The sequence below is a fragment of the Anopheles coluzzii genome, chromosome 2 (genome assembly GCF_943734685.1).
Source record: "Anopheles coluzzii chromosome 2, AcolN3, whole genome shotgun sequence".
In the NCBI taxonomy this organism is placed as follows: Eukaryota; Metazoa; Arthropoda; class Insecta; order Diptera; family Culicidae; genus Anopheles; species Anopheles coluzzii.
The window spans coordinates 14,787,213-14,807,491 of record NC_064670.1 but is presented as its reverse complement, the minus strand read 5'-3'; the positions used below and the strand labels follow the sequence as shown (position 1 = coordinate 14,807,491).

Below are 20,279 nucleotides of genomic sequence, written 5' to 3'. Positions count from 1 at the left end.
AATAAACATTAAGTTTGATAATACAATTAAATGTAAACATTTAAAAAATCAAGCACTATCGTTACCATCTACAGGGAACACTTTGGCCCCTGCGTTCTGTAATTTCGAACCACGGTTGCAGCAAAGCGCCTAAATGTAGGCAAGCAATAAAGGGATGTAGCCTGACGTTCTGTTATTCAGATTTTCTATAGATTCTTTTGTGATATTACGGACGAAAGTTTCAAAAACAACACAAATCCGAATTAACAAAAAAGGAAAATTGATCCAATGTTTTTTTTTTTATTATTATTATTTCCTTTCTGCATTATTTAATCATCCTTTCTTAGTATCAACTCCACTTAATCATTCCCTAAGGATTATCCATTGTTACGAACAGGCGTGTTCAGCTTGTGTAAGAGTGTGTGTGTATGTGTTTGCTTTCTCGAATTATAAATATTATTGACTGTAGTATAAGTAGCAAATGTTATCTTGTTCCCACACTTCCATTAACTTTATTTGCTCTTGCCAAAAACGTTTCTTCGATTGCAGATTGTGTCTGCACACCACACTACCTAAATCCATCTCACAGCTTTAACGCTTTTCCCCTTTGTCTTTGTCCATTGCTCTCAATTGTTTCGTTCCTGTTTTATTTTATGCTTCGCCGAGACCTTAGTAACGTTTAATCGCCGAGTGGGCAGCAAAAGAAGCGGAGTCAAAATAAAAGCCCCCACAGTGCACACCGCGGCACGGTTTGCGGTTGAAATCGTGTACGAGTAATTGATGTAAAGGTATACCGGACATTACATCTTGTCTTTGTAGTGGTATCCTGAAGAGGAAGAAAAACAAAACCTTGATTTCTATTGCTTTCACTACACAACGGTTAACTGCTGTTTCGTGCGCTGTACAGTGTAGTGCACCGGAAATGGGTAAACGCAAACTCCCTTAAACGCTAACCTGCTATCGCCATTTGCCGGCTACTGTAGTAGAAGGTGTGTGTGTGTTTTTGGCTAACTTTTGATTCTGTTTGCGCATGTATGACTTTTTCTTTGTATGTATGTTCAGGCAACTGTGCAACAGGACGTTCCTTATAAAGCAATAATGCACTGCCCCGCCGGGCTGATAGTCCTACACAGAGCAAACACATGTACAAAGGATGCAATAATGGCAGAGCTATAGAGCGCGCTTTTCTTAACCCTCCATTTCTGCTCGGCAAAAGTTGGCACCATAATTGGGGTTTCATAATATGATCGAATGGCCTGTTCAATTGTTTACTATCGCACGAAATCATATGCGTTGGCGTCTGTCTTTCATTTGTAAAACAAAAACACTGCTAACACTGCTCAACACAATACTAAAATTGCTCAACAAAAACCGTAACGCAACGCTTAACTTTATAAATCTTCGACAGCTATGTATTATGCAAGCACTGAAAACCAGAGGCATACAAAATGATTTACTATCGAAACACGTGTTTGGTGCGCACGTGTTTTAGTTTCGATTGCGCGCGCCACACACACACCACCACCACAGGTATGACAAATCTCACTGCCCTACTGGCTGTCTTTCACTTCACTCGAGCTTGATTGTTCAATCTTCAATTTGTGGATGTTACTTTAAAAGGGTGCGATATACTACGGCATGTTTTGTCCACAGTGTGACACTCGTGTTCCTTTTTGTTTCTGCTCTTTTTATTTTCTCCCTTCCATCCCACACGAACCACAATTTAATCTCACTTTTCGGTATAATCTTCTCACTGCGTCCTCTGTCTCTTTTACATACATCTTCTCGTTTCTCCTACCATTAGGATATGCGCAACGGTCACGGTTTCCTTACTCGGTATAAATATCTACTTGCATCAAACCACTCCTTGCCTCTCACATTGGCACATTGGCCAACATTAACCGCATCCAGCTCACCTACAGCCTTACCTGCCTACATATATATAGGATAACAAACGAAGGTCCTGCGTGTGTACCCCCTCCCTTTTCACTGTCTTTGCTACCACCGGTCCCTTCTCTTTACCGCCTCACTCATTCCATCACCATGTTCTTGGTTCAGTCTTATGATATACAGTTACTATTAATGCTACTTTCATGCCATACAGTACCTTCCACTCCTAATCTAACGGTGTGGGTATGTTTGTGTGTGTGTGTGAGTGGCATAGAAGGTTATAGGATTAGCTGCCATGCAATTTCAGCCTGCAATCGGCGGGATAAAGCTGCCCCGAAACGTTACAACGTAACGCAAGGAAAAAAAGAAGGAAGGAAACAATCTTGTGGTCAACTATACATGTGAGCAGTCCTAACAAAAGGAAAGGAAAAAGAGTGAATTACAAACAAACAGCATTCTGGAAACACATGCAATACACAGGTGGCAATCAAATCCACACCCTTTTTTTACAGTTTTGACAAGGGAAGATTAAAAAAAATGAAATAAGAAGTTAGGAAAAATAGGACTAATTACCACAAACTTATGTAAAAGATATTCACACACACACACAAACATCGAAGGAGGATAGTAGAAGTAAAGTTTACAATTGAAAGGAAATGACAGAAGCGAAAGGAAATAGAAAATTGTATAATAGAAAGGTGCTACCTAATATCTACTGGTTGGTTTTGGTGCCTGACTATTTATGCTCTGGTTGGTTGGTTGGTTGGTTGGTTGGTTGATTGGTTGGTTACGTTTACCGGGGGCGCTACTGCTGATCTACTTAAGTAAAGGTTCCTGATACTGTGCTGCTGATGATCCTGGTTTGTACTACACTGCGTGTACTACTGACAGGCTTCCCCCTCCGCGCGAAGCGGTACGTGTGTTTGTGTGTGTGTTTTTGAAACGTAAATGCTACATATACTTCTTTAAAAACGAGCAGCAAACGATGGTATAGTATGGGGAAGAGGAGGTACGGGAAATCGGTTAAATTAAGAATGCTTTTTCACAGCGAGCGAGGAAAATCATTTCACCTAAGCGCATTTAGTACACAATTTGTTGTCGTTATTTGGTGGTGATGGTTGGTGTTGTTACATGGGCAAACAGTGCACATCGGGTTCTGTACAGCTTGTCTGGTGCGATACACATGATACACACCAACAATGAGCACACGGTTGCTACACTGTACATACTCCCTCTCCTCTCACTTCCCTACCGGATGGACTTCCGAAAGGGCGGAGAATTTGATTGGTTTGTGTGACTGTCTGTGTGTGTTTGTTAAAGGGGAGACCCCCTTTGTCCTGTTATGACTGATTATTACGCAGAACGCGGAATGCACCCGCGCCCGTGCTCATTCTCTATTGCATCTATGCGTTGCGGTATATGCAACTACCGCACTACTCGGGGTCCGCTCACTGCGGACTAGCCTCCTGCCTTTGTTCTGCCACTGCCGGCGCCTCCTGAGGTGACGGGGTGGAGGACGCTTTAGCACTGCTCCGATCCGCTGCACCCGGTGGCTGGGGCTGCCAGCGGGAGGATCGTGCCGGTGACCGCTAGGCCAACTGTCATTCTCCCTTCAGCAGCTTGCTAAACTTCTCCTGCTGCTTCTCCTTCCATTCCTTCTTTGGTTTCGAGCGCTTCAGCTGCCCGTCCCAGACGAGATCGACCAGACCGCCCTGGTCGGCGATGACGCGCTTCACGCGGTTCGCGAAATCGATCGCCGACTCGCCCTCCTGCCGCTCCATCGGTGGCAGATACCAGACGTCGCACACGATCGCCCAGGAGGTCATCATGAGAAACAGGTACTGCATCATCGAGTAGCGCGAGCTGTTCCAGAAAGCATCACCAAACCGTGGATCGTATCTAAAAAGAAAAAGGCACAGAAGAGGTCGGTAAGTAAGTTTGCGGATGGGGAAAGCAGCACTCTCACGCTCCTTACTTGATGGCCACTGGATAGATGACGCCGCCAACCTCAAAGCTGCCCTTTTTGAACTGCATTACGGAGGTGTTGTTGATGCAGGTGCCCTCGGGGAAGATTAGGATCGGTGGATTTTTCGGATCGGTCACGTGCTCCTTTAACCTGTGTGAGAAGAGAATAAAAAAGGCATTGCAATTAATGTACAGTTACCAGAGTATGTGTTTGTGCGTTACTCTTACCTCTTCGCCACCAGGATACGATCCTTTGCTTCTGCACGCTCGAACCAGATGTGCGGTGAGGCTCGGGCCAGGGCACGCTGAAGCACGCCCAAAAATCCGCCATGTCGTTGCCCGATCTTTCAGTCACCATTCGAAGGAGCAGGAACGGACGGTGGATAAAATGCAACAAATCATGTTAATACTTCAGTTAAAGCTTGTTTAAAAAATGCAACAATTTTTACGAGCGCGTAGGTGAGAATGTACAATCGGTAGAAGAGAGAGAGAGAGACCGAGAGAGTGAGTGAGAGATCCTACACGGTTGTGGCCGTACTTACCAGCGAGTAACAATTGTCACACATTAACATTAACACATCGATGGGACTGGTATGATTTGCCACGCAGATGCCATTCAATGGACGATTCTGTATGTTATGATAATTGACCACAGATGATAATGCACTCGACAGAAAGCCGAAACACTGAATCAGCACATTCTTGACCAGGGCGCGCTTGATGGAACCTTCCGGCACGCACCCCACGACGGCGGTGCAGAGCGTCAACCAAATGACCTAAATGTGGAACACGGATGCCATCATGTGGGAGAGAGAGAGAGAGAGAAGGGAAACAAATCGATGCATTGGTGGTGCAGTTGTTGGGTAATATGTACAAATGGTTTTAAGTGCAATTGTTACAGATGCCAATGGGTGGAACGGATATTGGGGGATTTTGGTTTTGATTTTTTACAGTATGCCCTAAAGATGGGATGGTCTTCGAATAACGGTGGTAGACACAACGGTGGTACACATTGTGCGTATTGCCCTGGATTATTAGCTTGGTGGAATATTGAAAATTGGTCCTGCTTCCAAAAAATGAATAATGATCATGAGGATGGTATGTCCCAATTTTAATCGCTATACTTAATTTACGATTGTTTTCCAGTTCGGTGCACATTCTAATGCTTATAAGTGGTTAATTTGTATATACACGTAGCATGTACTACTACTTTACTGGTTGAGCCTAAAGCATCTTTTTTAAATTCAGTTTGTTTTGTTTAACGTATGCCGAAAGCTTCAAATGTAAAACAAACATTAAGCCGCCTGAAAGACATCTGCTTCGATCAATACAGCGAATTTCATTATCCGCATCGTCCTTGATAATTCAGCTTTCCATCGTGATTATCGTGCACTAACTAATTGCCCTGCCTGATTCGCTCATAGTATACCGTATGACCTCAGTACGTTTGACGTCATCATCCAGTTGAAAGGACGTGCAGGAAGATTTGCTCAAACGGAGGAAACAGGGCAATGCATTCCCCCCCCCCTCCATCCCCTTTACATCCATCATCTGGCGGCACAACAAATGCAACAGATGCGATTGGGAGCGATAGTGGAGACGCAATGTCAACAGCAACCATGCGCCGTAGCGACTAGCCACAGAGTAAGGCTTCTTCATTCACCGAACAACACGTTCGTTGCGCTCCGTTCGCGCGGTCCGTTCGCCCTGTCACGATGCCAAACCCCAACCGTTCGTAGTAATGCTCACGTACCTATAGAGGGTCTGTTGCAGAGCAACGTAACTGCATCGTAACACAGGTCCATGCCGTCCATGCTGTCGCCCACTCTCATGCAACCGTCGTCTGGTGTAAGTGTTTGTGTTATCACCTGATTTGAACTTTGCCTTCCAGCATGCAAGTACAGTGCAGTGGCACTCTCTGCTTCGTAGCCCACCTGTGCCACCACCCGTGTGCTGTTGCCGTCTACCATGCATTAGTTCAAAGTGGCGGCGATGCGGTTACGAAATTGATTTCCACTACAACAATCTGCTCATCTTATCGCAAAGTGGGGGGAAATAAAATCGGAAGGAAAGTGTGTTGGGAGGGTACCGTCACGGACACGGTCCGTTCGGCGATAAGGTAGCAATTTGTTCGAGAGTGCGCGACACAGGAAAACAGGTCTGGGAGGGGGGTGATGGTATATTATTTTGTTGTGATTTTGTAAATCCTCTGGATAAGTGAGTTTTGAGTAACGTGGGCCAGCATTGTGAAGGAAATTAAAAGAAAATCTGACCAAAACTGGTTTACGCTGTGTGCTTTTTCGAGGAAATATTTTTTTTTTGCAATTAATCCTATTTAAATTGAAATTCGTTACTATAATCAACTTTTAATTCGAAAAATTTTTTAATCTAATTTTCATCAAATGAGACCAACCTAATTCAGTTTAAAATACAGATAAATTAAAACAGGTGACTATCCATTTCCTTATAAATACTGACCAAACATACTGATTTGTGTGTAATCTGCTAAATACTAAGTAAACTTAAAATTGATTAATTTTTACTTCCTCTAAAGATTCTCAGAAACGGGCTTACTTGTTTCGAAATTTCCAGATAAATGAAGTCGATAAATAAGGTGAACAGTAATCGTGCCAAATGAAGGATGATGCCGCATCCAACAAACAAAGGACAACCAGGTTCCTAAATAATGAAACATTGACGACACAAACAACAGAGGCGATCGTGGATCGTGCATGAACGTGAATATTTACAAAATGCACTACTCTCCGCAGAGACTCTCCCACAATATCATTCTACCCCCTCAAGACCGAGTGTATACAGAGAGCGTTCGATGAGCTGATGGGAAGATTGAACACAATCACAATCACAACGGCCAAAAAGTACGGTGGACCAGCACAGGATCGCATGAATGTCTCAAAGAATCGTCGCTCGCAAAAACACTTTTATATAACGCCGCTCAGTAGACCGAAGCCCAACATCTCACCAGCGAGTAGGTACAGTCGGTGGACAGGATCGCAATGTCAATCGGTGTCGTGTGGTTCGCCACGCAGAAGCCACAGTTTTTCGGCTTGTACTCGGGGTGGTGGAACCGCACCACGCCCGAAATCGAGCGGGTAATCATACGGAACGTGTGCTTAAACACGATATCGTTCATCGCACGGCGCAACCGGTACGTCGGAATCATGCCCACGAACGCGAAGCCAATCACGCAGTAGACCACCTTTTGTTTTGTTTTTGTGTGTGTGTGTGTTTTTTTGAGGTTTGTTTGGAGCGGAAGAAGAGAGATTTTGTTTTAGTTTCAGCATCGCAGAAGAAGACCATTCCATCCCGTGGGGGAAAAGAAATTTAGAAACAGTTAGTATGCACATTATAAACCGCATCGTTAGAGAATCGGCGTTATCCATCCGGCGGCTGTTGTAGGGAAGCGTTAGGGAGATTTGTTTCCAGCACAAAATGGATCTTTTTAATAGGGCTAGAAACATTTGGTGGTTACAATCTTCCAAACCTCGTTCCCCACAACCCGCCGTGGAGCCGTGTGCCTGCCGTGTGGATCAGCCAATCACACAGCCACTTACCCCGATGAAGCAGATGAGCACCCGCATCGGCATCAGGATGAAGTATCGAATCAAAAACCCGATCATCCATATCACCGTCAACCGCCAGCTGATGAACTCGTACTGCCGGTTGGTGCGCGTGAGCAGGTTCCAATTTTTAAGCTCCTCCGCCAGGAACCGGCTCGTCACCTGATCCTCGATGATGGCCTCCATGCCCGACTTGACGTAGTCGAGACAGTTCGACAGCTTGAAGCCGGCTGCCTCGTGCTCGCCGCCGCCCTCCGACCCATCCGATTTGGTTTCCTCGTCGCCCTCTTCGCCCTGATCGCGCGTACCACCACCCGCGCCCTCCTCCTGCGGTTCGGCACTTTTGCTGCGCGTGTCATCGATCATCTCCGGCGATAGGATGAGCGATTCCGCCCGGCTAATGACGGTGTTGCCACCGTTCGCAATGTGTGAGGAGGTGTCGCGCCCGTTCATGTACCGGTGGCTGCCCCCGTTCGGTAGGGTGCCGTTCGTTTTGGCGCTTCCCGTGCCATCGCCGGTGTCGGCCGTGTCCGGGCTAGGATTGTCACCGGTGGGTGCGTCTTCATCTTCTGGATCTGATTGTGTAATGTTGGCAAACTGCTGCTTCCGCACCGATTCAATGTTCTGACGACCGAACTAAAAGAGGAAGGAGATGGGGAGAGAAAGGGAGAGGGTTGGTTAATTTTAATCGTATAAAACTAAACACATACTTAAAGATTTTAATGTATACACTTTCGATGAACAAAGCTATGCGTTAAGAAGACCAAAATTAAATACACAAATTTATCTTTGTTTTGTGCTATATAGCAAAGCAACAATTTGTCCTTTTCTCTTCTTTTTTGTCTTGGTCCCTTTACACTGGACTTACACCTAGAAGATAAATTACCAACTAATTACTCATTTCAACCTTTATTGATGTTTTTTCCTCATAGAATTAATAAAAAAATCGTTCATCCATGCGTGCGCCAGGTACGATCGAACGTTTACGTGTTAGGGGAGGGAAGCGTATAAAAACCAAAATCACAGAGCGAAAAATCTGGCATCATCTTTGAGACGCGACGTTTTTGGTTGAGAATTTGGAGGTCAACGACGAGCAGCAGCGAAAAGGCCAGCTCGCGATGTGCTTGACGGGCGCGTTTCAACAGAACGCAGTTCATTAATAATTGCGTCATGCGGCAGCATCATGTCCCACTCCCGTCTCCTCCTCTCCCAATCAGATGACGACATCAGCAGCATCCGCAGTGAAAGGAAGATTGTTATGGTTGTTCGCAGTACTATCGAATATAAGAGGTTGGATTTATTTTCCTTTTTGAAGTTAAAGTCTTTCTTTGTAGAGTTTGTTTAGAGTTGTTAGAAATTGCTCAACCGTGTATTAGTAGTCCCAGCTGTTACGTGTATTTATATACCGCTCAGCTGATCTGTCTGGTGCCTGAGATAACAAGCAATCGTCTTGCTCTCTCCCTCTCTCTCTTTGTCAGCGAGACGTCTACATCTCCGATCACACGGTTCGTCTGGCGGTAACTATTTTATTTTTGCTGATAAAAACCCAATCCATCCGCACGGAAGGTAGCACACAGTGTACGCATTTGCTCCTCGCTATGGCCACCGTCTACGGCGCCAATGTTTTGAAGCGTGGAACATTGTTTTCGATTACGATTGGATTCGAGAACGCACGAGAAGAAGGATGCAGCACACGGGACCAGTAGCAATCGGGCGCTGAGTCCTCGTCGGAGAAGGAAAACAAAATCACGCCACTGCGCGCTCTGCTGCCATTGCCTCCGTGACAGTGAGATGCAAGTACACTTCAGTGAACTTCCACTCTCGGCCGTAAGTGCAGGCCCGTAAAGGTGTCGTGGTGTGTTGGAAGAGTGACACGCTTCCTACCCCGGCTTCAGCAGGAGGGTCGCGTAATGGAGCAAATAAATAAAGCTAATTTGTAAGTAAACTGAAACCCCGCCACCGTAACACAACGGAGGCGCATCCCACCGCTTCTATGGGGTGATGATACGGGTTGAAAAGCGGTAGAGTGCAAGGGTTCCATCCGGGTGACGATGGCAACGAGAAGATGATCCGTGAATAGTAAACAAAACAGTATACCCATCCGGCCCCTGTCCCACCCAAAAGGGCGGAATGTTCTGGATGCTGTACGGTTGCAGAGTATTATTTTGTCGAAATCATAAATCAGAAATACTTGATAACAACACGGAGCGCTTTTATATGGTGATTGATAACAGACCTGCGCACGTCACGGCGGATAATGCGCGATAGATGGGCAACGAAACGTACACCAAAACGATCGTACAGACCAGGCAGCTGTGGCCTGTCGCTATGGTTCGCTCCTGCTACAATAAGCTAATAAACAGTGCTCTGGGGGGAGAGCATTATTATTTCAAAACAAAATGTGAAACAAAAAAACCCGGGTTCGGGTAAAGGGCGTGAGTCGGCGTAGTGGAGGATTTCTATCGAACATTCCGATATAAGCTGTTGATAAGGAAATGGCATTCTCCCCAGTACTCTCTCTCCCTCGCCTGCCGAGTGTAATCTTATCGTTGGTGCACGGAGTACACACGGTTTTTGGGGACGGCACTGTTTTGCGTCGCGTTTGGCTCAGCGTGTATAAATTAAGTGCAAAAAACAAAGGTTTATTATTATCAAACACCACAACAAACAGGCCAATACCATTCAATCAATTCTTTATGCCTCGGTCCATGGTGAGAGGTGCATCAAACTTATCGCGCACGACCAGATAAAATGTTTGCCCACAAAGGGTGAGCCAAAGTGCTTAGCGCTTATCCACTTGTGTGCTACTATTAACAGCATTATTATTATGCACATAGTCGTCGTCACCGTGGCATTATCATTTTGCCAGGAAGCAGTGCACCAGTGCCATTGACCCTTGGTTTGCGGAGGGCAAAGCTAGGTTCACAAATATCACGTGCTGGGCGCACTTCATAACCGTCCCTTAATGAATTCAATCGCTCTCTATCACTGACTTCCTTTTTCTTGTTCCGAAGCTTTCCGGGCCTCCATTAACACCGGAGCTGACATTGAATCTCCGGTATTGGGTTCTAGTGTAATGAGGCGTAAACAAACACCCTCTTGCGCGCCTTCCCCTTGCGTGCGCCACTATCGGGGAGCTGATGGGACTCCAGCTTTTCGGGTTCACTGGCGATGGGGTCGTCAATCGTACTGCCCCCCTCAATCGGGCCATTTAAAATGACAACAAAAATAGCAATATCAATCGTGCAGCAGCGAGGGGCTCGATCTCGGGCCCGTTGCGTTTGGGTGCAGTGTACCAGTACTGCAGTAGCGTGTCACTTTGATTATTGACTTTGCTGCGGAGAAGCTTCGCTACATGTGTGTGTGTGTCCCTTCGGGAGCAACCAAGGCATAGGGTACCGCACAACAGAACGCTACTGGCACTTTATCTGCAAATGAAAACAAAGACAAACGATGAATAAATGTGCATTTTTGTTCCATCCCCGTTGCGGTGGGGTGGAGCATAGAGTGTATACACCACCAGTGGTGGTGGCACGTGGTGTTGGTGAAATCCGACAGCGAAACTCACAGACCCATACAGCGTTGGCCTTGACCGCTTCGTAGAGAAATCGCGTAACACACACGCACTCTGTATAACAGCGTAGTGACTTTGTCCGTACACGGGGAGGCGATTATAATTTCACGGTCAAGCTTATAGATAATGGACCGCCGCCACCGTTTAGACCTAGCGAAAAGGGCTACGACAAATGGCATACCACAACGACTGCACTGCAGCAGCAGCAGCAGCGCAACGGTTCGATCGAACGGAATCACTTCCACCAGCTGGTTGCTAACGCTTCCTGTCACTTCAATGCTAACTAGTTGAAACCTTTGCATCCAAAAAGAAACAGTTACGGTGCCTTGCAACGGGCTAGACGCAGCAGCTGTATGATCGCTGTTCCGCGTAGTAATTACAGCATGTATGCACACGTGTGTAACCCTGCCTGCCGGAGGCAAAGGTTTCTTTTTGGTGCGTATATTTCAAATCTACCAAACGCTACCACACTGTCGCACTTTGGACCTTCAATCACGAAACTGTTCGCCCGCAAAAAATAGGGGAGATTCGTTGGTCGTTGGGTCGGGCCTGCCTGTTGGAAACAACTGCAAAAGATTACCGGTTCATTAGCAAGTTAAAGTGCTGGCTGCCCAATTCCCGCACGACCGGCACGACCAATGCACGATGGCAAAAGCTCAACCACAGCAGAAAAAAACAAACACACACATGAGTGTGTATGTACAAAACAACAACCAGCACACCATGTGAAACGAACCTCCTCCAAGGTTCCCTTCTTGCTCGTTGTTGTTGCGCTCATTGTCGCGCGTTTAACGCAAACTTAGGTGAACCTAGCGCGCAGACAAAACGCAAAACCCGGTCGGTCGGCGCGTTTCCATGTTCCAGCGTTTAACATCGCCGTTGATAAGGCATAATGATGATTCAGCATAAGTCGGTGCCACCTCCACTCCTCTGCTCTGCTAGGGACGCTTCGTTTATGGACAGTCTGTGGCTGTGTACGTGTTCTCTCTCCTTGCGCCCTTAGCGATTCCCTCCCTAGCGTGTGTAGAATAATAAAATTGAAACTTTTAAATCTGCTGACCAACGCCGATCAACCCCGCGACACGTTTTTGGTATTACCAACCCCCCCACACATCCGGGCGGGTGGTCCGGGGGTTGGTTATCGATTATGGATTCAATTCTCCGGCTTTGATAATCTTCGGCTTCCGTCGGGCTGCGCTGCAGACGGCGCTGTGAAGGCCAAACGGTGTGAAACATGGGCAAGATTGTCCCGTCCAGTCTGGTTATCGACACGGGAAGGTGGAGAGCTGCATTAAAACAGTTTCGGGCGGAGGCTTTCTTCTTAATCGTTGCCTGCTCCTGTTGGCAGGTTTTGTGCTGCGGTGTGCAATTCAGCACAGAAAGGGCAGCTAAGCAGGCGGCGTTGATTGAAGCGCCATCCTTTCTCGCGTATCCTTTGAGACAACTTTCAACGACGCGACTAGCGCGAGACAAGCGAAGGGATTATTGATTTTCTTTCCAGACGCATGACATCCTCCCACACACACAGACACACAGCCGCCGCTTTGGGATGGGTTGGGCGCACCAGATACACAAACAAACAAGCCAAAAATGCAGGACGACGAGAACGTGGTCCCCGTTTCGAAAGCGGGTCAGAGTTCCCGAAGCCGCGCTCCGCGCAGCTACCTTACCTCGAATATTTTCACCAGCAGGTTCACGTAGAGCCGCCGCACGCCGAACGATTTTCCGATCGATGCCATAAACACGATGGAAAATAGGAAGGCGAAGAACGGTGTCAGCGTCACCATCGACATGATGGACCAGGCCGCCTGCAATCCGCCCATCCTGCTGTCCGATTGGCCTCGTCCTAATTCCGCAGGATAATGCCGGTACCCTTCCTCTCTTGCTCGGTCTCTCTCTCTCCGTCCTTCGGTGTCGTCGTAATTGGGAAGGGTTGCTGCACACACTACAACTCACTCTTCCCACATAAACGGTGATTTTTTGTTGTTGTTGCGGGGGGCTAACACACACGCGCACCAGCACTGAACAACACCACCACGTAACAATCACGGGGCACCAAATTCGTCACCCCAAAAACGAGCACGACTCAACCTTTACCCCTCCCGGGTGTGTGCGTATGTGTTGTCCTTTTGTGCACACAGCTTCCTTTCCTTTGGGCGGCAGAGCACATGCACACACCGAAGCCGCTCACACCAAAACGCACAGCGCACACTTCTTCCTCCGACGGTATTATGTTTACGTTCACGCACCACGGTTCACTGTGCCCTTCTGTTCCTTGGCCGTCGTGCTATTTATCACGTCTGGAGAGCCGCAGCCGAACAGTTATGCTTTAAGCCGTGTTTTTTTATTCATGCCGATGGCGCGATAGTCGTCAGTGGTCTGAAGCGTAGCCGATGGAACTCTCCCATCTCGTCACACAAACAATATGCGTTGCAATGACAGCGGGTACGGCACAGTGGTAGCAAACGAGAAGGGTAGCTGTGCGCATGATGACGGCACTATGGGCGTTTTGTGTGGGGCTGTTTGGGTAAAATTGCAAATCGCTTTTTATTGGATCAAATACATACAGATAGTTTTTTTTATCGAAAATAATGAATAAAAGAAATGATGAGGCCCAGATTTTAGAAAGAAAAATAAGATAATTTTGATGCGACACATCCAATATACCATATTGTGTCTTTTGATAGAGATTTTTTGGCCGTCTAATTGGTCATAGTTGAAACAGCAGATGAAGTAAACGATTTTGTCCCAGCAAATAGTGCAATCCCATAGTTTAAAATGGACGCGTAGTTTACACCAGCAGTCCATAGTTTGAAAAGGTCTAAACAAGAAAAGAACCGCGAGTTGTGAATTACAGTTTGTGATTGAAAATTGTACAGTTTGTGATTGAAATTGTTTGTGATAAATTGAAACATTGTCTCGGTGTAACAGAAGTGATAATACTAGTGAAGCATAGTTAAACAATTTTACCATTTTATGAACATTTATTTAGTTTTGAAGCCAGCGCTCCGGTTTAGTTTTACATCTGGCAAGTAGAGGGCGTTCACATCGCAGTATGAATCATATTCCCAGGTGACAGTTTTGACCTTATCAACCGTTTTATTAAGCACTAAATGTAATCCTTAATTTCGATAGCTGGCAATTTTAACCCTTTCATAAAACATATCGATTAAAGAAGTTTATTTGATTTTTTTTTTATTTGTGATTCTTTAATTTATTAAAACCTAGTTTATATTATGTTGGTAAAACCTCAACTACAGGTACCTTACTAAGCGTTACGTTGGCGTTACGCAGCATCATCTCGGTGTCCTGGTTAAGAGGAACAGATACAAATTGGTCTATTATGGCTCTTTTCAGTTGTGTCCGAGGTATGGACAGCGAAAAGTATTTCCTAAGTTCGAAAATCCAAATTGACCTGAATTTCCGATATTTCTTTGAAAGCTATGTGTGGCAGGTAAAGGGAGCCCCCGATAAGCTGATGTGTGACGATGTAGCGCAAGGCCGCTGCCAGACACATCAAAAACTCACCGTAACGAAACAAATTACAGATGAAATATAACGCATTGTAACGCTTTCTTTTTCGTTCGATCGATTTCGGTCTACCCGTTGGCGCGGCTAAATCCCAACGAAAACGCTGTATGCTTCTGCATCGCAAAACAGCAATTTAATATGAATAAAACTTAAGTTTTTAATTTATTCTCATCAAAATTAAGGAAATCCAAACTCACTTTTTGTTTGCTTAAAATAACAAGCGTTATTTTTCGGCTGTTTATTTTTATCGCTACGATGGTTTGTCGGTGTGTCTGGCAGCAGCCTGAAACATTCAAGGGCTGTTCTATTCATGGTTTCGACTAGTGTTGGGAAGTTCGTTAAAAAAAGGAATGAAACTAGTTTATTTTTGAAAAGGAAAGGAACGTGAACTTGGGGTGTTTCGGATTTTGCTGGAGTCGTAATCGGACTAACGCTAGTCGGAGTCGGATCGTGAGAGCGGGTAGAGGCGCACCAAAGAGCACAATTGTAGTACAGTGTTCAGAGCCTTTTCATAACGACAGATTTAATTTGTCGGATCGAAATGTCGTAGCATAAGGAATTTCCTTTCAAAATGTATAATGCCTGGCCGACAAATTCATTATGAAACAAGTTACTAAGCATTTGATTAAAGTATGAAACGCAAAATGTAAACAAAATAAAAAATCTGTGAAATATTTCCAAAGCTTTATTCAGCATAAGCTTACTTACTTGCTTTTTTATCTGGAGTATCTGCAACCGCTCACGCCTTTGGGCCTCATGCGTACAACATAAAAACATGATGGTACGATATACTCCGGGCTTCGACGGTTACGGCAAGCTCGCCGAGGTGAACAGCTTCCTTTTTATATCGTAAGGTCTGGTTAGTAGCCAACATCCTTCCGCGCAACTTAACTACCATGCTGTAGTCGGTGCTGACCTTTGACCCTAAGGAGGTCAAATGTTTGAAGACTTCCAGTTTATGTAACGCATTGTTCGATGACCGTTATTTGGCAATGCGTAATTGGATACAAAAGATTTGGGACGTAGAGGAAAAGTCTTAATACTTCCCTTTGCACGAGGGCTAAACATGAACAACAACAACTCGGCTGTGGTAATTTACATACATTTATAAGAATTTTATTTTTATTTGATTTTTGAAATAGTTTCATAGTTTAGAGCTTTTTTGTTTGTGAATCTGTCTATGTATGTGTTGGTATGTCTGTGTATAGTTTGTTCTTGTGTCGTTGTGGGAGATGTACAGATACAATGATTCAAAAATTATAAAATATTATTACTCTTCCATCAATATTACTCTTGTGCGTTACACTGTCGTAACGCAACGCTTCATTTAATGATGCGTTACACGAACGCAAGAGCAACAAACCATCGAGCAGCGCCAAACAGCGGCAAAGACCCTCTTTCCCTATGGTGGTAGTGGTGGTCCTGGTGGTGGTGTTGCTTTTATGTGTATGCATCAGAAAATTCCGTTACTTAACAGTTACAGTTTCTAATATATTTTACTCAGCAGCACGGTTTGCCTATGCTTTGCACCATCGACACACATACCCACGCACAACGATTGGTTGCTCTTGTTTTGTATGTTAGATTTAGTTTTACTTATATCCTTTCCTTACTTATACTTAGTAGTGTCTGCTCAGTATTTCGTTGCTTTCGCTCGGTGGCATATTCTACCTCTCTTCTGCTACTGCTGCTTCTGCTTCTGTTCGCCTGTTTACTTATTTTACTTCCCTTACATCAATGGAATGGATCCTTTTCCACTAGGGATGTGTGTGTGTGTGTGTGTGTGTGATTTTTGTTTTTAATTTTCAATAAGTTGTCGTACGAAGGAAGTTAGATGTTGTGGGCAAAAAGGGGTTCAATATTTCTTCGATGATTGTAGCCTAAATCGCACGCAGTGCTCACATTAAACTTTACACATACTCTCATATTCAGTACCATATGAGGAACCTTTTGTTTGCTTCAAAGCTTAGTATACTAAAAGATTCACTGCGGTGCCGCAGGTTAATCTTTCCTTCAATTTGAACGGAAAATAGCTACCCATTTTTACACCTTCTACTAATAAATTGCAGCAACTGCAATGTGTAGCATTGCAACGACCTCCGTTACAGGATGGTTGATTAAACTTGCCGGCGATCGGGGAAAATTCGTGTAAAGGACAGTAAAGATCGCAATAGGGGGAAGGAAGGGAAGAAAACACAGTGGAAAAAAAGGAAACTCAAGCGAGACTGGACCAATCCTTCCTGTCCACCTTGCTGGTTTATCACAGTTGTATGTAGGAAAACTAAACATCATTCGGAAATCGTCGCTAGACGACATCGTGACGCTTTGTGTTACAGGCGAAAGGAAGGAACGGAAACGTGATCAGCTGGACGTTTGCAAGCGTACGAAGCAATCTGTGGACGGTCCTGTAATTATTTTGCAATCGTGACGTAAGTATCGTCACGTTTTGGGGAAGTGTAGGAAGGGGGAGCATGGCTGTACATGGCTACAACATTTACTACACAGCGTTCTCCGAAGGGAGTCCGGATCAGCATCTCGGGACACGAAATGAGACCAGCGATATCGTTTAAATAAATGCACTAACAAAGGGGAGATAGACGGAACCCTAGCTTGCTTGCTTGCTAACCGCCGGTATGTCAAACCGATATGTCCATTGCGAATGCCCGAAAAGTCTAGGATGGCAACGGCTCGATCACACAACCATAGTTCTGCGCTTAGCCTCTGGTTTGCTCGTCCCGGAATGGTCAAGGCGGCGATCGCCAGGTGATCGTTTATGTACAGATTTAAAAAGTAACTTCTGGTGGGCCAGGGGTACACCTTCCTGATCCATTCGAGTCCGGTGCGGAACCCCTCTTAACCCTTATCCTTGCCGCCCGGACCGACCGTAACGCCGAGCAGATGCTCGCCGGCCATCAGCCCACCCGCCGGCTGATGCGCGTAGTTGCGTATCTGGTGCAGCGAGATCAGCTGGTTCGGGAACGCGTTCGAGGGGCTCTGGGACATGGCGGCCTTCTGGTTCTGGAAGCTGATCGCATCGTACAGGTAGGAGGGCCGCTGCGTCGCCAGCTGATGATGGTGCTGCAGGCCGTTCAGGTGCGGCGGCATCGCGTTGATCGGCGTGAAGGCCGAGTTGCTTGTCGCCTTCGCTATGCTGCCGGTGTCGTAGCTCATCGGCGTCGAGACGGGCGGGATCGCGAGGTTACCACCGTTCATGGTACCGTTGTGTTGCTGTTGGGGCGGAGGTTGCTGCTGCTGCTGCTGCTGCTGTCCGGACGCTTGATTGGCGGCACCGGAGCCTGCATTCCCACCGTTCGGTGCACCGTTACCAACGACACTGTCCGGCGGCCCTCGGGCGGCCGCTGGTCCTACCATCTCGTCGACGGCATCGTCTCGCTGATTGTGGTGCTGCTGTTGTTGCTGTTGTTGCTGCTGTGGTGGCCCTCCTCCCGGGTGATCCGTCCCGTTCGACTGTGGCCCATTGCCGGTGCTCCCGTTCGTTGCGCTACCGTTCGGGGTGAGGCTGAACTCGTGGTGATTGTTCTGCTGGTTGATGACGTCGTTGATGGTGGCTGCCGCCGAATCGGGGCTTACCTTCGGCCAGAAGGCGCTCTCCCCCGCCATGCTGGTGGCCGCGCCACCGTTGGACGTGGCCCCGTTCGATGCACTGCCCGAGCTGCTGCTGCTGCCGGGTGTGGACGCGCTCAGATTGACCGTGCTGCTGCTGCTGCGCGTCCCAATCGGGGGCCGCTTGTCCGTCCGCTCCGCGTGCTTCTGCATGTGCTTGGACAGGTAGGTTTCCTGCGTGTACGACTTGCCACAGTACTGGCAGATGTGCGTCTTCAGGTGCTTCGACTCCTTGTGCTTCGGGATGTGCTCCAGCAGGGCCGGCTCGTCCGCGAAACACTTGTAGCAGGAGTTGCACTTGTACGGTTTGTCCGTCTGGTGGCAGCGCGAGTGCGACTGCAGGTTGGACAGCTGCGAGAACGCTTTGAGGCAGCCCGAGTGCCGACACTTGTACGGTTTGTCGCCGGTGTGCGTCCGGATGTGCTGCTGCAGATGGGAGAGCTGGGTGAATTTGCGCTGGCAGATCTCGCACCGGTACGGCTTGATGCCAAGATGGATGCGCGTGTGCTGGGATAGATAGCTCGAGTTGGCGAACGCCTTATTGCACTGGGAGCATTTGTAGGGTTTCGCTTCGCGCATGTGAATCTGCGTGTGCAGCTGCAGGTCCGCCTTGGAGGTGAAGATCTGCAAGATGAATTGGAGAGGGAGCAGAAAAGGGCCGTTAATTAGTGGTGGAGATATGAGCTGGAGATAATGAGAACTGGGAACTGGAGCCAACGGAAACAACAGCCACCTCGGAGCTACCTCGAAGAGCACGATTGTATGACAGGATTATTCGGAACGGTTAGATCCTAGCCATTTAAGAGAAGAAAATGGCTAGAAGAATTTCGTTCCAAATATAGTATATCTAAACCAAACATATCTGATAACAACAATCAACGAAAACATTTGTAGACTAACAAGATGTTATTTGTTGTACGTCCGTTGATGTCGTACTGCCATTACGCAATATACCAACTAAGCTATAGAACAGTATCCGAATCACCATGGCCTCAAACCCCCGCTCTGGTGTAGGAACACTTACAGCTCGAGACATCAGATACTACTCAGGCGCCAGTGTTGTGGCCCACAGCTGCGCGTAATAGCATAAAAATAGCGGAAAAAGATCCCGAAACCCACTACCTACTGCACCGTCCAGTTGCTTGCGGGTGCGGAAGGCTTACCGACGGCATACCAACACCACCGGAAGCGTCGGATTGCGGGCGTGATGATTGCGTTTGGTGGTAGAATTTGCACATAATTTCTCACCCCTCATACGAACGGTTAGTAGAGGGCAACACACAAAAAAAAAACACACACAAACTCACAGCCGGAAAAGCGTTCTTCCATGTCCATCGTGGTTGTCATCGTGTATTCCGCACGGGAGGGTGTAATTAAAAACTGAAATGCCTGCAACCAACCAGCACTCTACCCAGAAACGTCATCCCCAAGCGTCCCGGGAGTCTGGGTGGTGCAAAAGTTTTTCTGTTCGAAATGGGTGTGCGAGAGCTTTCAATTGTCGGCATGTTTGGGAGCACATTTGCGGGACAAACAGAAGCTCTTGTTACGCTTATTACACGCTCAATTGGTAATAAGCTTGTTATTGTGGTGAAAATAACATAAACTACAGTTTGAAGTATGCATCATGTATAATGCGCCATGTCTTGCTTTCAATATCTTGACAACGGGCTTAATGGGAATTTATTCGTCTAAATAATCACACTTATACTTTATACACACTTGCCAACTGGAACCAAACTTCCAGCTGCTTACCTTCGAATCCTTATCATCGAGCAAGTCGTCCTCGTCTTCCAGCAACTGTTGCTGTGTCTGCTGTTGCATCAGCAGTACCCCATTCGCTGGAGAAGACGGACAGGAGCTGTCCAGTTCCTTCTTCTCCACAATGAACTGCTTAAGCTCTAGATCGATCTGATCGCTGGCGGGATTCGTGGCACCGCCTGCATTATGTCCACCACCGACGGCAGTGGATGGTCCGCTCTGAGCGGTTGGAGGAACACTATTAACAACACCACCACCACCACCATTTACACTTTGAGGCCCACTGACGATGGGCCCACCAGTTGCCGGATTTACACCCGCATTTGGACGGTGATTGCCACTGTCAACCCCCAGATGGTTACTGTTGAGCCGCTCGT

At 46.7% G+C, this 20,279-nt stretch overlaps 2 protein-coding genes across 5 annotated transcripts in view; both read right to left on the bottom strand.

Moving 5' to 3' along the window:
- Window positions 1-242: 242 nt before the first annotated feature.
- On the bottom strand, window positions 243-13,443 carry LOC120947454 (glycerol-3-phosphate acyltransferase 3). Of its 2 annotated transcripts, none has more exons than XM_040362781.2 (6): window positions 12,660-13,443; window positions 7,410-8,051; window positions 6,818-7,054; window positions 4,063-4,178; window positions 3,845-3,985; window positions 243-3,768 (listed from the first exon to the last, which is right to left on the bottom strand). In XM_040362781.2, the coding sequence occupies exons 1-6, from the start codon at window positions 12,810-12,812 to the stop codon at window positions 3,471-3,473; spliced, it is 1,587 nt and encodes a 528-aa protein (XP_040218715.2). In that variant the 5' UTR covers window positions 12,813-13,443; the 3' UTR covers window positions 243-3,470. The 2 variants fall into 2 exon arrangements, with proteins under 2 accessions (XP_040218715.2, XP_040218716.2); XM_040362782.2 differs by lacking the exon at window positions 6,818-7,054 and adding an exon at window positions 4,377-4,610.
- A 2,173-nt stretch (window positions 13,444-15,616) lies between these two features.
- Window positions 15,617-20,279, bottom strand: part of LOC120951496 (zinc finger protein rotund) — a 49,590-nt gene continuing 44,927 nt past the window's right edge. For all 3 annotated transcript variants that reach the window (XM_040370262.2, XM_040370260.2, XM_040370261.2), the window contains one exon: window positions 15,617-18,768. In XM_040370262.2, the coding sequence (XP_040226196.2) occupies window positions 17,374-18,768 (1,395 nt within the window). In that variant the 3' untranslated portion in view covers window positions 15,617-17,373. The remainder of the gene's footprint in view (window positions 18,769-20,279) is intronic.